The sequence below is a fragment of the Gopherus flavomarginatus genome, chromosome 1 (assembly GCF_025201925.1).
Source record: "Gopherus flavomarginatus isolate rGopFla2 chromosome 1, rGopFla2.mat.asm, whole genome shotgun sequence".
Lineage (NCBI taxonomy): Eukaryota > Metazoa > Chordata > Testudines > Testudinidae > Gopherus > Gopherus flavomarginatus.
The window spans coordinates 73,839,516-73,856,567 of NC_066617.1; the positions used below are offsets into that span (position 1 = coordinate 73,839,516).

Sequence of the window (17,052 nt, forward strand, 5' to 3'; positions counted from 1 at the left end):
ACTTGTGAATTACCTTCGACAATGTGGAAATGCCAATAATGATTCTGGGGGACCCAGCTTGCCCCTTGTTCTCCTGGCCCACAAAGTCATACACCAGTCACCTCAACAGCACCAAGGAAAGATTCAGCAGGTGCAGAATGGCACTGAATGTTCTTTTGGTAGATTGAAGGGACACTGGCAGTATTTACTCACAAGACTGGATTTCAGTGCAAAAAGTGGCCCCATGGTTACAGTTGCCTGTTGTACCCTGAAGAATATCAAGACAAAGGGAAAAAAAGTTGCTGCTGGAATGGTTGTCTGCTTAGTTTGAACAGCCAGACAAGGGCTAATAGAAAAGCACAACGCAGCGCTATATGGTTGAGGGAGGTCTTGAAAGAGCACTTTAAATAGTCAACCACAGTAATGTGGTATGGTGGACTGTGTTCTATCAGGCCCTGAAGTTTTGGGGGCAGTTAGGTATTGTATGGTGCTTAGTGTACACTTCTGAATAACACTGCTTGTTAATGCACCTGTTAATTGTGTGGTTCTTGCTGTACATATAATTATTACAGTCACTGATCCTATAGGTTCTATCACTCTGTACAACTATTATTAATGGGCACTTTCAGTAGCACTAGGCATTCTGCAAATGACTTATTTTCCAAAAAATAGATTTTTATTGCATACCAAAACCTGTGCAAAAAATGCAATTAAAAAAACAAATACAATAAAAATTTCTGAAATTAATGGAACAGAACTTAACAAGGAGAAAGAACATTCATGTCCATTTCAATTCATTTTGGCTATACAGACACTGACCTGTGAGCCTCACATTTGCTATGTGTGAAGCTGTGGTTGTCCTTACTGTCCCCAGGCATGGAGCATTAGGGTAGGGATATGGCCCATGATGCTATGTGGAACATTGAAGGGTGCAGGTAGGTGCTAAAATGGAATTCTCCATTGACTGCAAAGGGAGGCAAGCCTGTGATTGTTGAATCTGTAGGTCAAGAAGAGAGTCTGCAGCTTTTATGTTTGTTGCCAGAGGATCCCCATTATTTCCTGGTGCATCTCCCTCTCCTTTTCCTGCTGGGCCTTTTTCTTGTCCAATCTTTCCTTGTCCATAATGTCTGCAGTATTCACCCTCCAGGTTTGCAGAATCTCAGTGAATATAGCTTCCCGAGTCCTTTTCTTTCTCTTCCTTATTATGGTCAGATGTTCCACAGATGTGCAGGGGCAACCCCCTGAGGCAGCAATGGCAGTTAAAACATACAGAGGTATGATTGTATATATAGTCACAATGGAAAGTGAAAGTTAAATTTCAGAATTCTCTTCCATTGCTTCCCTAAAGTTGTAAACAAGATATGCTTATGGACACTTAAACTTTGGCACCACTGTCCAGCTCTTGCCTTGGTGATGGTGAGTATGGCCCAGCATAGGTTTGCAGGGAGGAAAGGGAAATCAGGAGGGAATTATTTGGTTGCACAAAACAATAACATTTGGTCCTTTGTTCCATGGGCATATATTCAGGGCAGTGGCACGGCACTGAGCACTGCCACTCTTTTCCACAGGCAGTGATGATTTAGCTGATACCCTCAGAAGAGAGAGAAAGGTACAGGCTGCATAGTGTCCCAAAGCTGCCCAGGCCCGCATGCTGCTAGCTAGTTTACTGTAATAGAGCTTGTCAAAGTCATCATGGACTGGCATGGGAAAGTGTTCTACTGCAAAGAAAAGTAATGCTGCCATTCCTAGAAACCTTTGACAGATGATTGCAGAGTACCTCCATGAAAGTTTCATTGAGATCTCAGGAGGATTCAAGGGTGACTAGGGAAGTCAAAAGAACAGAGTTAGGTCTTTGTTTGGTAAAGGACCAGTTCTGGAGTTTGTAGGAGCTGCTGCATGGTTTTTCTCTGTATGATCCTCCTGGATTTTTTTCCATATTTAAATATAAAATTGAGCCAGCATGTGACTGATATAGGATTGCACCTTTTACATAACCTGTCCTAAATGAAACAAACAAAGCTTGCTTAGGCTTTTGGGAATGTATTCAATCAAGTCAGACCCTGTCTGAAAATTCCTCCTAATGTTTTCACTTCTTCTTGCATCTTGCATCTAAATCCTGGAATCTAGGAGTCAGAATAGTCTGTCTCACTGCATGGTTCGGTCTCTGGGCTCTTTGTAATTTGCCTTGGTAGCAATAGATTCTTCTTCAAGTGCTTGCTCGTATCGATTCCAATTAGGTGTGCGCGCGCTGCATGCACGTTCGTCAGAAGATTTTTACTGTAGCAACACTCAGTGGGTCGGCTGGGTCGCCCCCTGGAGTGGCGCCGTTATGGCACCGGATACATACCCCTGCCGACCCAATGGCCCTTCAGTTCCTTCAGTGACGGTTGTTGGAACTGTGGAGCGCGACTTTGCTGATCTCCACGTCCCTAGCTACTCGTAGTTCTTTGCTGTTTATTGTGTGTATAGTTCAAGTTCTTGTAGTTATAGTAAGTATTAGTTGTTGTATTTATAGTTAGTGTATATAGTTTAAGGGGGGATCGGGGATTAGCCCCTTTCCTCCACCCCGGTACGGGCCCATGCCCAAGGCACCGGGATTCAAACCGTGCTCGGCGTGCCAAAAGCCGATGCCAAAAGGAGATCCCCACGACTCCTGTCTCAAGTGCCTAGGGGAATCCCACCTTACCGATAAGTGCCACATCTGCAAGTCGTTTAAACGAAGGACGAAGAAGGAGCGGGACTTTCGACTGAGACAGCTCCTCATGGAGTCGGCACTTAGTCCTGCAGCGTCGGTACCAAGTGCCCAACAGACTGCTTCTGTAAGGAGCGCCCCTTCGGCCCCAGACCGCTCCGGTACCGAGAAGGAGCCCTGGCACCGACCCTTACCAGCACAGACATCTGCTTGGCACCACTCCCTGTCCCCAAGACCCAGGAAGCAACATAGCTCTCCAGTTGCTTCAGCTCCACAGAAGGAGCGCTCTTCAAAGACGGTTCGTCCGGCACCATCATCTGCCATGGCACCATCGACTGTGGCGCTGCCGATTGCAGCTCCACCGAGTGTGGCACCGTGGATTCCAGTCCCACAAGGGCCGTTGAGTCCAGTGCCTGACAGCTCCCCAGCTCATGCTGTGGTTGAGCTTGCCTTCCCTTCTACACCGGAGAACTTCTCCACGGCAAGGGAGCTCATCGCCACGACAGAGTCGACACGGCCTCAAACCCCGGCACTGCCGGTGCAGGTCATACAATCCATCGGGAAACCAGCCCTAGTAAGGCAACCTTCTGTTGGTCCAACAGAGAGACGTTGTTCAAGATCACAGTCTCACAGACACTCTCAATCACGCCGTTCCCGCTCCCGGCGCCGCTCGCAGTCCCGGCACTGCTCTCCATCGCGGTACCGGCCACACTCACAGCACCGTTCGACATCTCGTTCGCCGGCCAGATACTCCCGGTACTGATCCAACTCATGGCACCGCTTTCGGCACCGTGTATCCTGCAGTCGCTCCAGATGAAGGGACTCCAGATCCCAATCAACCTCCCGGCACTGCTATGGTAGAAGGTACTGGTCTCACTCGTGGTACCGTTATAGCTCCCGGTACCACTCCTCGGTACTGCCCCGGGATCGAGCGTCCAGAACAGTGGCACCCTCCCAGGGTCTATCAGCACCGCCGTGGCCATCGAGACACACATCGGTGTCATCGCAGGCTGGTAGCACATCCTATCCTCAGGAGCGTGACTCTGACGTCCCCAGCCATATATTTCCAGAGAGCCAGAGCTACGAGCAAGGGCCTCATCACTGGTCCTTCTGGACACCGTGGGCATACCACTAAGCCCAAGGTGCTCCATCAGTGGCTCCATAGTCAGCCCTGTCAGAACACCGGGTACCAGAGGCGACAGTAAGCTGCCCCCACCCCCACGGGCACGGATGAGGCTCCGATACCATCTGCAGACACCCAGGTTCCACCTGACGCAGATGATGCTCCTCAAGTACACGAACCCCCACAGGACCCCCTGGTCCCGGGCCTCTCCTCCTCGCCTGACGAGGCGGTGGTGGGAACATCCTCCTCAGGCCCTCCACCAATTGATCTCAGGGTCCATCAAGACCTTTTGAGACGAGTGGCTCAGAATATGAACTTACAGGTGGAGAGGGTCCCTGAAATAGAGGACCCTGTCGAGGACATCCTATAGGCTGATGCACCTACTAGAGTGGCCCTTCCGTTTATCCGCACCATACAGGCTAATGCAGACCCCATTTGGCAATCCCCAGCCTCGATTCCACCTTCAGCAAGGGGAGTAGAGAGAAAATATATTGTCCTCTCAAAGGAGTATGAATATCTCTACATTCACCCACCTCCTTGCTCTTTAGTGGTGCAATCGGTGAACAAAAGGGAGCATCATGGCCAGCAAGCCCCAGCTCCTAAGTCAAAGGAGGCCAGGCTCATGGACCTCCTAGGCCGCAAAATATACTCGGCCGGGGGCCTCCAACTTAGGGTGGCAAACCAACAAGCCCTCCTAAGTAGATATAACTTTAACACGTGGGTGTCCTTGGTGAAGTTTACGGAGCTTCTTCCCCAGGAGTCCTGTCAGGAATTTACGTTCCTACTTGAGGAGGGTAAAAAGGTAGCAAGCCTCTCTGGATGCAGTAGACTCTGCAGCCAGAACTCTGGCATCAGGAGTGACGATGAGGCATATCTCCTGGCTCCAGGTATCAGGCCTTCCCCTTGAATTACAACAAACTATTCAGGATTTGCCCTTCGAAGGCCAGGGCCTATTCTCAGATAAGACTGACCCCAGATTGCAAAGTCTGAAGGACAATTGCGTTATAATGTGCTCACTGGGTATGCACACGCCAGTGACCCAATGCAGGACCTTCCAGCCCCAGCCACACCGCCCTTACACCCCGCCTAGGCCGTGTCAGGACTTTAGCAGAAGGCGTGGTAGAGGGAATCATCGGAGGCAGTCTGGCCCTCCAGGAGGTCAAAATCAGGACCCCTAAACCACCAGCGGGGCCCAAGCAGAACTTTTGATGGGACGCCCGAGGGCGGTCCACCAGTTGCTCTACCGGATCCTTCTCCTCCCTTTTTGAACCGCCTCTCCCAATTCTTCCCTGCCTAGTCCCAGCTAACTTCAGATCGTTGGGTCCTGCACACGGTGGAAGTGGGATACCACCTCCAGTTTGTTTCAACCCTGTCTTTCCACCCTCCCTCCCCGTCCCTCTTCAGGAACCCTTCTCATGAGCAATTCCTCTTACAAGAGGTCCAGTCGCTCCTAGCCATGGGAGCCATAGAGGAGGTGCCAAAAGACATGAGGGGCAAGGGGTTTTATTCCCACTACTTCCTAATCCCAAAGGCAAAAGGAGGTCTACGACCAATCCTAGACCTGCAAGAACTCAACAAATTCATGCTAAAGCTGGAGTTCTGCATGGTTACCCTGAGGACCATTATCCCGTCCCTGGATCTGGGAGACTGGTATGCCACCCTCGATATGAAGGACTAGTATTTTCACATCGCAATTTACCCACCACACAGACGGTACCTCCGTTTTGTGGTCAACCATCAACACTTTCAGTTCACTGTACTTCCGTTTGGCCTTTCTACGGCTCCGCGTGTGTTCACAAAATGCATGGCTGTAGTTGCCGCCTCCCTCCGGCGTCGTCGGGTACACGTCTACCCGTATCTCAACGATTGGCTCATTCGAGGGACTTCCCAGTTACAAGTGTCGCAGCACCTGCGCATTGTCAAAGACCTCTTCGGGAGCCTAGGCCTGATGATCAAACGCAGAGAAGTCTACTCTGACACCCACGCAGAGAATAGACTTCATCAGAGCAGTTCTGGACTCCAGTCTGGACAGAGCCTGCCTCCCGCAGTTGCGTTTTCAAGCAATGGCTAATTACTTGAGGTCTTCAAACCTTCCTGACAACATCGGTGCGCACCTGCCTCAGCCTAGTAGGTCACATGGCCTCCTGCACCTTTGTGACCAAGCACGCGAGGCTATGCCTCCATCCCTTTCAAACCTGGCTTGCTTCAATATACGAACCTCGCAGAGACAGCCTGGACTCGGTGCTCACTATTCCCTGAAAGGTTCTGGGCTCCCTAACCTGGTGACTAAACCCCCCTCTAGTCTGTGCAGGAATGCCATTCCACCCACCGCAACCCTTGATGGCCTAACCACGGACGCATCATCTCTGGGTTGGGGTGCCCACCTCGAGGGCCTTCACACTCAAGGCCTCTAGTTGCCTCAAGAGCTGAAAGCAGTCCATCTAGCATGCCAGGTGTTTTGAGACCATCTCCAGGGCCATTGTATATCAGTGTTCACGGACAACACAACGGCCATGTTTTACATAAACAAGCAGGGTGGAGCACGCTCCTCCCTCCTTTGTCAAGAAGCCGTCCACCTCTGGGACTTTTGCATAGCCCACTCAATCGATTTGGTAGCGTCTTTTCTCCCAGGAGTCCAGAACACTCTGGCAGATCACCTCAGCAGATCCTTCCTGTCTCCCGAGTGGTCGATTCGTCTGGACGTCATCCATTCTGTTTTCCGGAAGTGGAAGTTTCCCCGCATAGACCTCTTTGCCTCCCGAGAGAACAGGAAATGCCAGGTGTTCTGCTCCTTCCAGGGACGCTCCCCGGGCTCCCTCTCAGACGCATTCCTGATCCCGTGGAAGAGGCACCTACTCTATGCCTTCCCACCGTTTCCGCTCATCCAGAGAGTCCTACTCAAGCTCCACAGGGACAGTGCCCACCGGATCCTGATTGCTCCAGCGTGGCCGAGGCAGCACTGGTATACCATGTTGTTCGACCTCTCAGTGGCAGACCCAATTCCCCTGCCACTCTGGCCGGATCTCATAACACAGGACTTCGGCAGGCTTCACCATCCGGACCTGCGGTCTCTTCATTTCACAGCATGGTTGCTGCGTGGTTGAGCCAGTCTGAGTTGCGTTGCTCTGCCTCGGTCCAACAGGTGCTCTTGGGCAGTACGAAGCCTTCCACTAGGATGACATATCTGGCCAAGTGGAAGTGTTTCTCTTGCTGGTTCGCTCAGCGTAACTCAGTCCCCAGGGAGGTGTCCGTTCCTACTATCCTGGACTACCTCTGGTCCCTGAAAGAACAGGGCCTAGCAGTCTCTTCCATAAAGGTGCATCTGGCAGCCATCTCCGCCTTCCACCCAGGGGAAAATGGTCGATCAATCTTCTCTCACCCCATAGTTTCAAGGTTCCTCAAGTCAGACGTCCGACCCCTACCTGGAATCTCAACCTGGTGCTAGTCAAGCTTATGGGTGCTCCTTTCAAACCACTGGCCACCTACTTGCTGCTGTACCTTTCCTGGAAGACAGCCTTCCTTGTTGCTATTACTTTGGCAAGACGAGTATCTGAGCTTCGGGCCTTGACAGCAGATCCCCCATATATGGTATTCCATAAGGACAAGGTACAGCTCCTTCCTCCCTAAGGTGGTGTCCACCTTTCATGTCAATCAAGACATCTTCCTCCCAGTCTTTTTCCCAAAGCCGCACCCGTCGTGTCGGGAACAACAGCTGCACACCCTAGACGTTCGCAGGGCTCTCGCCTTTTATATCGAGAGAACAAAACCCTTCTGAAGATCACCTCAGCTCTTTGTAGCTGTGGCAGACCAGATGAAAGGCCTGCCGGTCTCATCCCAATGAATTTCATCTTGAGTAACATCCTGCATCCGTACATGCTATGATTTGGCTCATGTTCCGGCTAGCCACCTCACCGCCCATTCTACTCAGGCTCAAGCTTCATCTGCCACCTTCCTGGCCCATGTTCCCATCCAGGAAATATGTCGAGCAGCTACCTGGTCATCGATTCACACTTTTGCCTCACATTACGCATTGGTTCAACAGTCCAGAGATGATGCAGCATTTGGCTGAGCAGTTTTGCATTCTGCAACATCTCACTCCGACCCCACCGCCTAGGTAAGGCTTGGGAATCACCTAATTGGAATCGATATGAGCAAGCACTCAAAGAAGAAAAGACTGTTACTCACCTTTGTAACTGTTGTTCTTCGAGATGTGTTGCTCATATCCATTCCAAACCCACCCTCCTTCCCCTCTGTCGGAGTAGCCGGCAAGAAGGAACTGAAGGGCCGTTGGGTCGGCAGGGGTATATATCCGGCGCCATAACGGCACCACTCCAGGGGGCGACCCCGCCGACCCACTGAGTGTTGCTAGGGTAAAAATCTTCTGACGAATGTGCACGTGGCACGCGCACACGTAATTGGAATGGATATGAGCAACACATCTCGAAGAACAACAGTTACAAAGGTGAGTAACCGTCTTTTTTACTGGCAAGGCTATTATAAAATACAGTTCTCAGGGGTCGCTGTATGCAAGCCACTTGCCACTTTCCATTATGTAAGTGCAACTTGTGGAGCAGGGAATTGGATGCAGTTTTCTCACAGCTGTGCGATCCCACTTCGCTGCCCTCCACTCGGCTGCTGGAACTGCACACCAGGGAGGGGCCTGGACACAGATTGGCAGATGAGCGCCTTTCCAGCATTGCACTGTCTTCCAGCTGTTTAGGAGTTGGCAATGCTGCTAGCAGGCGGCAGCACTTCGCTAGCGACTGAGTGGAAATGCTGCCTCTTAGAAGGATGGCTGAACTTGCTGGGAACACGGGAATTGGGCTGCGCTGGCTGTGAGAGGATTTTTGGGATGCTTTCAAAGGAAACATAGGGTAGGATGTGAGTAGAAGGTGGGGAACAGCTCCTTTATTCCTGTTGGGTTTCTTTCTCCTGTCCTGACTTTCCTACCCCTTCTCCTTCCTATTTATCCCCATTGTCCTCCTTTCTTTCCTATTCTCTACACCCTCTTTCTGGGTCCTTTCTCTTTTCCCTCTTGTGTCTGCCTCTCCTATCTCTTTAGGCAGAGGCTGCATAGCCTTTAGCCCAATGTGCAGTGGGCTGAAGTGGTGTTGGGACATCTGTGGTCCCTTGATTATAGAGAAACCTAAGTCTGATTTAGTTGGGGATTGGTTGATTTAGCTGGTGTTGGTCCTGCTGTGAGTAGGGGGTTGGACTAAATGACCTCCTGAGGTCCTTTCTAACCCTGATATTCTATGATATCTCTGTGTACATAAACTTCTCCACAAGTCTCTTTCCCCACTCCCGCAACCCTACAGGGGAATGAAAAGCTGATAACGGCTCTACCTCTGTCTGTTCTAGTACGAGTAAATTCATGAAAAGTCAATATCTGCATCCTGCTACTCTGGGGTCGGGCACCAGCTGTACATTCTTTGAGATGTATTTGATTCTTTGAGATGTTCTGTACGTGTGGATCCCACAACCTGTTCTCCTTCCCTGTAGCTTGGAGTCTTTCATTTGGATTCTGGGTGGTGAAACACCTAAATAGCAATTGGCATCCCTCTGCCCTTTCTGCCCTTGGGTGAGGGAGTGCAAAGGAGTGGGCAACCCCAATGGACACTGCTGGTCAATTAATTCTGAACTCTTGTGCATGCAGAGCACGTGCAGCAAGACTGGGATCCACATAAATCATTTCAAAGAATCACAGTTACTGTAAGGTGAGTAACTACTTGTTCCTAGCTGATTAAACTATTTCTTTCTTTTGTTCCCCCTAGGAAATCCAAAACGTGATAAAATTATACGTATGTATTACAATTCTACACTATTACTTGAAGTTTAGTTCTTTATAAGCACATTGTGCCCAATAAGAATTTGTGTTTGTATGCTTGTTTATAGGTTACACAAGATGGTATCCACCCTGGGAGAACAGGATCGTGTGTGACGAGTCCTGTATTGCTGTTGTGGTTTTAAGACCATCACTGATGTTATTGGCTTCTTTAGTTGTTTTTCTTATGCAGAAGCGTTATTCAAATATGAGTATATCTAAATAATCTATTTGAAATATATATTTCATGAAAAGTTATGACAAGTCCTTAAAAGATTAATATCACACCTACCTGTTAAGAGAATTCTCTTGATTGATGTTTTTACAGTGAATTTGATCATTTAGAAAACATATCATAAAGGGCTGTGGATGTTTAATGGGTTATAAAGTGTAAATTATTTTTGCTCTAAGCCCTCACATATCTTATTTATAAATACAGATAAATATGTTATATTAAAGATGTGAAAATAATAAAAAAGGCAAAATTTTAAGTTAAAGGTGACAGTCTGGCAAGAGTCATCAGAGGGATATCTCGTAAATGGCTTTTCCATAATGGAATTTTAACAAATAAAGGGGAACACCTGGCATCTAGAATTCAATAAGTAAATTAAAACAATGTTTCCACTTGATAATATTTGTAGTTTCCACTATATAAATATTTGAAGTAGTGACTAATTAATTTAGATGTCTGTCTATAGAATCATACTGTTATGGACCTAATCCTACTTTTCTGGAATCAAGTCAAAACGCCAGGTAAAATGGGAACAGAATCAGATATCACTTCTATAAAAAGAAAGCATTTTATAAATATTCAGTAGTACTAATATAGCTCTAGAAAAATGTATATAAATTTGTAAATGGCAGCTATTCGTTAAGGTTTCAACTATTAAAAATAATTGTCCTTCAATTAATTTGTTCCTAACTTGTTTTGAATTTAGAAAAAAAAAAAACAGTGAGAGTAAAATGCTCCAGTTTAGACTTTTCTTGTAGTTCCTGGTTTGCTGTCACAACCACTGTTATTTAAATATGGATATTTAATCTGTTTTTTAATGTAAAACAAATACAGAATTTTATCTGAGAAGCATTCCAAACCCTCTGAGAAATATACACCTCTACCCCGATATAACACGGTCCTTAGGAGCCAAAAAATCTCACCGCCTTATAGGTGAGACTGAGTCATATTGGGTTCGGTCTGGTATGCTGTGCTGGATTGGACCGGCTTCCCTGGCAGTGATTTAAAGGGCCCAGTGCTCCAGCTGCTGTGGGGAGCCTCAGGCCCTTTAAATCACTGCCGGAGCTCCGACAGCAGGGCTCAGGTGGGGATTTAAAGGGCCTGGGGCTCCCTGCAGCAGTCAGAGCGTCTGGACCTTTAAATCACCACCCGAGCCCAGCTGGCTCCGGCAGCCGGGTTTGGCCAGTGATTTAAAGGGACCGGGGCGCCACACAAATTTGGATATAACGCGGTAAAGCAGCGGGGCTCAGGTGGCGCTTTAAAAGGCCCAGGGCTCCCCGCTGCTTTACTGCATTATATCCGAATTCGTGTTATATCAGGTCACGTTCTATCGAGGTAGAGGTGTATGTTTACCTGTATTTTATCCAAGAGACTTTAAAGGCATTAAAGGTATCCTATTTAGATATGTGTTAACTTGAATTGCTGCAAAAGAGCACATGTATTGACTCAGGGATTTTAAAGAATTCTTCTTTTGATTGGTCCAATATGTCTAATATTTACTGAGGGCTTGTCTACACAAAAACACTTCTAGTTTGCTGTGAGCTGGGGTGTAAATCTACCCAGCAATAGCCTGCTACACACTAAATGTCCGTGAGGACCATGCTGCCACACACTAGAAGTTCTGTAGTGTGCTTTAATCTTCTCTGCTTTGAAATAGGAGTAGATTAAAGTGCACTACAGAATTTTTAGTGCACAGCAGCAAGCCCACACAGACACAATGTGCAGCAGGTTAGCACAGGATAGATTTACACCCCGGCTCACTGCAGACTAAAGTGTTTGTGTAGACAAGCACTGAGATTGCTTAAAGTAATTCTAGTCTACATGGTAAATATGTAACTTTTTACAAAATGTGTATTGTCTCAGGAATCTGTATAAGTTCAAAAGGTTTATTGATAGGGTTTTATTTATTTATTTAAACACAAGGTCAAATCCTGCCCTGTTTTCATGCCCAGTACTCAAGATGAAGTTAATGGGACCTTCACACATGTTCATTTTAGGGAACAATTGGCCCATAATACCTTTATTATTTCATTGTAGTACTAAAACATTATACTTGTCATATAATACTATATTCAGAACTGTACTGATTCATCTTATAGAATATCCCAGAGTAAAAGTGAATCTCTTCATAAAAAAACTTATTTTAAAACAGTTATTGGACATAAATTCTTTTACATTTCTAAACTTTTAGAACATACCTATTTCAAAGCTAAAGTTACCAAGAAGGTTGCTAATTTTTTTAAACTTTGGCAAAATTTTTCACAAATGGATGCCTAAAGTTGGGTAGGCAAAGCCATAATTAGGTACCTAATTAAAAGTCACCCAATATTCAAAGTTGCTCAACATTCGTAGCTCCCAATGACTTCAATGAGCTTCAGATGCTCACACCTTTGAAAATGTGCCTTAAAGTTCTTAATCCCTAATGTACAGAGGTTTATATTTGTAATAAAGCTGTTTAAAGTTTTAAGCTTTCTGTTTAATGTTATTGTATAACTTTAAGGCACTACCTTTCTTGCAAGCAACAACAAAAATCCAGTAATATTCAAACATTACTCAACATGGAAATCCTAGTTGTGGAAGATAATACAATTATGGAAGAGAATACAATTATACCTACTTAAACCACCAGGGGGAACTCCATCATCACTTAGTAGCTCCCCTTGTAACAAAATTTAAGAATCCACTTATCTCGTGTCTCTCTGAAAACAAAAGAAAGCAAAGGAGGGAGGGAGGAGATCTGTTGTCTTCCAAGTTATGTGAACACCCTCAGCACATATTGGCCAGACTTCAGCCAGCATGGTTTGAGGCTTGTAAACCTTAAAACTCAAGGCACAGCTTAAGTGGGTTTGAGGTTTGCTATGCATTTCTTGGAGAGCTCTAGTTACGAAGTCCTGAACAAAAACATGTGAGTCATACTACTGCTTACCCAGCAGATAGTGATGCCTACTTGATTAGGAGACAATTACTTTACCATCAATTCCTTTTTCAGAGGGTAAGTTTTTCTGTATGCGTGAAGCTCCTTTTTCACATCTCAGATGCTGAGCGTAGCATGTCATTGTTCTTTAGCTGTTTTCAGCTGAATTGTTTCTTTGTTAGTGAAGATAAAGAGTGAGATTGGAAGATGCCTACAGGTTAATCAAAATGGGGATTAGGATATGATTGACATGCTTTACTCAATGCATGGTTGTCAGCTAACAAAGCTTTTTCTGAAGGGGAAACATACCATTTTGCGACAATCATTCCATGTTCAATTCAAATCTCATATAGAATGGGAATGTATACTCCAGATGGAATTGCACCTTTGTGAGCATGAAAAATTTGAAATGGATGGCCAAAGACACTTACCCTAAAAAGGCCTCAACATCTTCTGAGCCCTGCACATGCCATCTCAAAAGATGAGAAGAGAGATTAACTAAGAGTCCTGAGTTTTTATCCCAACTTTTCTGCTATTTGTATGTTTGTTAATATAGTGTTAGTATCTAAAATTGTATAAGACAACACAGGTTTTATTTACTGTATATGACCACTTTATTTCCATGTTTGTTTGCTTCAAATAAATTCTTTTCACCTTCACAGACTGCATTTTATTTTACCATAGCCTGTGTGTCCACTGCAGACACCTAAGAAAGAATTACACTAACAGTAATGAATTGTGTAGTGACACTCCTGCAGTGTATGTGATTTTGATTGTATTTTAAAGCATTAATTATTTTTAAAGCATCAGCAGCGTGCTTGGACAAGCAGCAAAGAAAGAGTCCTGTAGCACCTTATAGACTAACAGATGTATTGGAGCATGAGCTTTCGTGGGTGAATACCCACTTTGTCGGATGCATGCTCATGCTTGGTTTTGTTCAACAGATTTTTCCTAGAAATATTACCCCCATCATTAGGCTGCCGGGGCCTCTTCGCTAATGTACCTGTGTTGATTGTATTTTGGATTAAAATGTGAAAGAAGGGGAAACAAATGCATAAATTTCCTTTGACATGTTATTATACTGGGGAAAATCAAGCAGTTCTGATACATTCTTAGGTAGGATTTAAACTATAGTTTGAATTTTTCTGGATACGTGCCCCACTGTAATTTGCTGTAGCACAGATTTTTCTCACTTTAACTTGAATCCGGTAGCCTCAGTTGTCTTCAGATTTGTTTTAACCTTATGTTCTTAGAGTGCTTGATCATGTCCATTCCAATGTACGTGTGTGCTCACCCCGAGCACCGCTACTGGAAAGTATTTCCCTCAGTGGCATCTGTTGGGTCAGCTCTGGTGCCCCTAGAGTTGCACACATATAGTACAGATATAAAGTGTTTTGCTGACCCATAGCCCCCTCGGTTCCTTCTTACCGCCTGTGAAGGTCACTGGAACTTCAGCTTTCCTTGCATTTTCCGCAAGTACTCCTCTCAGTGGACTTTGATTCTTTGATTGTGCATAGTTATTTTATTCATAGTAGTTAAATTTTAGTTGTTGACATAGGTAGTTTAGATTAGCGAACTCTGCTGGGGCATGCCTCGGTCTCAAGGGTTTAAGCCTTGTGCCTTATGCCACAAGCCTATGCCTGTCAGTGACCCCTATTGCAGCTGCCTTAAGTGTCTGAGGGGAAGCTCACCTGTGGGAGCACTGCAAAATCTGCAGAAACTTCTGGCCCTGCACCAAAAAAAAGACAGGGACACCAGGCTTAGGTTCCTCCTCCTGGAGGCAGCATTTCGCCCTCCCTTGGAGCCTAGTCACTCCTACTCACCACTGAGTACTTTAGCCTCAATAAGAAGTTCTCTGGCTTCTATTAGTGATACTCAGCGCTGTTGCACGTCTCTAGAGCCAAAAAAAAAATAAAAAAAGATGCTTCTTCTGCTTCTCAGGACTCCTGGCACTGTCAGTCAACCCTGGGGAAGAGCAACAGAAATTCTTCCTGAGCGCCAACATCTGGAAGCAGCGTATTCCATTCTGAAAATGGCTGTGTGTCAAATGTCTGGCCGCTGTGCATTGAAAGGAAGGATCTGCAGGCCCGAGAAGCTGGCGCCCTCAAGAGGCACTTCTAAAGTCAAAGGGGCCTTGGCTGAGTTTGTGATGGTGTGACTTTGAGGAGCGTCTGAAGTGTGGAAGGGGGAGGGTTGAAAGAGACAGTTGTCAGAGAAAGAAGGTGCTGAACAGCCTGTCATTGAGGGAAAGGTCCTAGGCAGGTGTTGTGGGAGGAGATGTGTAGCCCCCAAAGGCAGCCTGAAACCAAAGCCTTTGGGAAGGTGAAGAGAGCAAGGGGTGTTGCTGCCTGGTGGGGCCCCTGGAGTGGTGTAAGCTGGCCACAGCTGGTCTCTTGGAATTCCATGCTGTAGAATGCCCTGCCCCATTCCTTGTTAGTATAGTGGTAAGTATCCCCACCTGTCACATGGGAGACCAGGGTTCAATTTTCCCTGATGAGGAGGACAAATGCCTTACCTAGCCAGCACATTCCTCACCGCCTGCTTCTATGGCAACTTCTGTTCACACTCTGCAATGTTGATTTTCACCTCCAGAGAGACAATTAGACTCAAGGCCACCCTGGCTGCTTTCTCTTGTGAAAGTATCTATATTGCCTTCCGCCACTGGGCCCAACTTCGAGACCTGGGCATGATTCAGGGTCACAAAGGGAAATACTCTGGCCAATGGCATGAGGACAATTGCTCAGCCAAATGGGGTGGAAGCTGGTCAAAGAGTAAGGAAGAGACAAGCGGAGAGGCAGCAGGCTGGCCTGTCTTTTTTCCTTTTGTTACGATTTTAACTGTAATGGGGAAACTTGAGAAATACCTGTGGCCATAGGTGAGGTAAGTGGCCACCCCAAGAGCACAGATCTGAGCATTTTCCCCTGAGCTGCTATGTCACCTGGTGGCTGGTCGTGATCATATTGTGGTTAGTACTCTGTGCTGTGGCTGCAGCAAGTCACAGCATTGCTTTTAGTGGTGGATCTTCTGACAGGTCTAGTGGCTCAGGCTGATTATGTCTATTTTCAAAGAGCCAGCAGCTGGTCCCTAGTTTCTGCTTGGTAAAGGAAAGTCAATCTGGTAAATCCATCAGAAAAAGAGTAGCAGGGAAGAGTAACAGGAATTCTTCCTGAGCACTAACATTCAGAAGCAGCATATTCCATCCTGGAAACGACTGTGTTTCGAATGTCTGGCCACCGCATTTTGAAAGGAAGGATATGCAGGCCCGAGAAGCTGCAGCCCTCAAAAGGTGCTCTAAAGCTAAGGGGCTTTGGCTGAGTTTGTGGAGTGTCTGAAGCGTGGAAGGGTAGAAAGAGACAGTTGTCAGAGGAAGAAGGTGCTGAGCAGCCCATTGTGAGGGAAAGGTCCAGGCAGGTATTGTCGGAGGAGCTGTGTAGCCCCCAAAAACGGCCTGCAGCCAAAACCTCTCCTGTCATCCATGAGTTTGCAAATATTTTTTGCACTGGAGATAGCGACTTCTTCCCCTCCCAGGAGACCAGTGGCCATGTTGGGGCTCCCTGACAGTTCAGAATGGGGTGCGTCTCCAACCAGACCATTATAGACACTGTAGCCAACCATACCAGTTCTGGTGAATAAAGTCAACATAGCCTCCGTGCTGCCTCAGTGCTGAGGCCTAACAGTGAACCTTTGGGCCAAATGCACAATATTATGCCCTCCCATTCACACTGAGAGGGGGCTTCTCTAGAAATGCCTGGTGTAAATACGTGCCCCTCCTCTAGTCACCTAGAAGAGTAGGCCTGCATAAACATTAGCTAATTCTGCTACTACCCCTATTGGTTAAGCACTACCCCCAAGCTGACAAGCCACACCAATTTCTGAGGTTGGGGTCATGAAATCCAGCACTTCCCATGGGATTCTTCTGTAAGTCAGAGGGCGGCATCACAAAGCTCCTGGAGAAGAGATAGTGCCTCCTTGATTTCCGAAGATTAGCTGACCTAGGGATCCCAGCCACATTTCCTCATTTGTAAAGAAAAATAATGTGACATAAGGTCTTGTAGGAGGGGATTGAACTGTGGTCTCATAAAGGTAAGAAGGCATCTTCCATAGAGGGCAACTTGATTTTTTCGTTTTAAATTAAGCAACATTGAAGTGACAAACCAGTTCCCTTACTTTTATGTTGAAGCTGCTGAAGCAATTCATTTCCTGTTATCACAGGGGCAAGAATCAGCATGATTTCGTCTTAAGAAACTGACAAGAGCGGAAGAGAGAACCCAGTTTGAAACCTCACCGG

The 17,052-nt window shown here is 46.6% G+C and overlaps 1 protein-coding gene across 1 annotated transcript in view; it reads left to right on the top strand.

The window, feature by feature from the left end:
- LOC127042381 (glioma pathogenesis-related protein 1-like) overlaps positions 1–9,973 on the top strand; it is a 46,475-nt gene extending 36,502 nt beyond the window's left edge. The window contains exons 5-6 of the mRNA XM_050935864.1: positions 9,569–9,595; positions 9,690–9,973. Coding sequence (XP_050791821.1) covers positions 9,569–9,595; positions 9,690–9,844 — 182 coding nt within the window. The 3' untranslated portion in view covers positions 9,845–9,973. The remainder of the gene's footprint in view (positions 1–9,568; positions 9,596–9,689) is intronic.
- Positions 9,974–17,052: the final 7,079 nt, after the last annotated feature.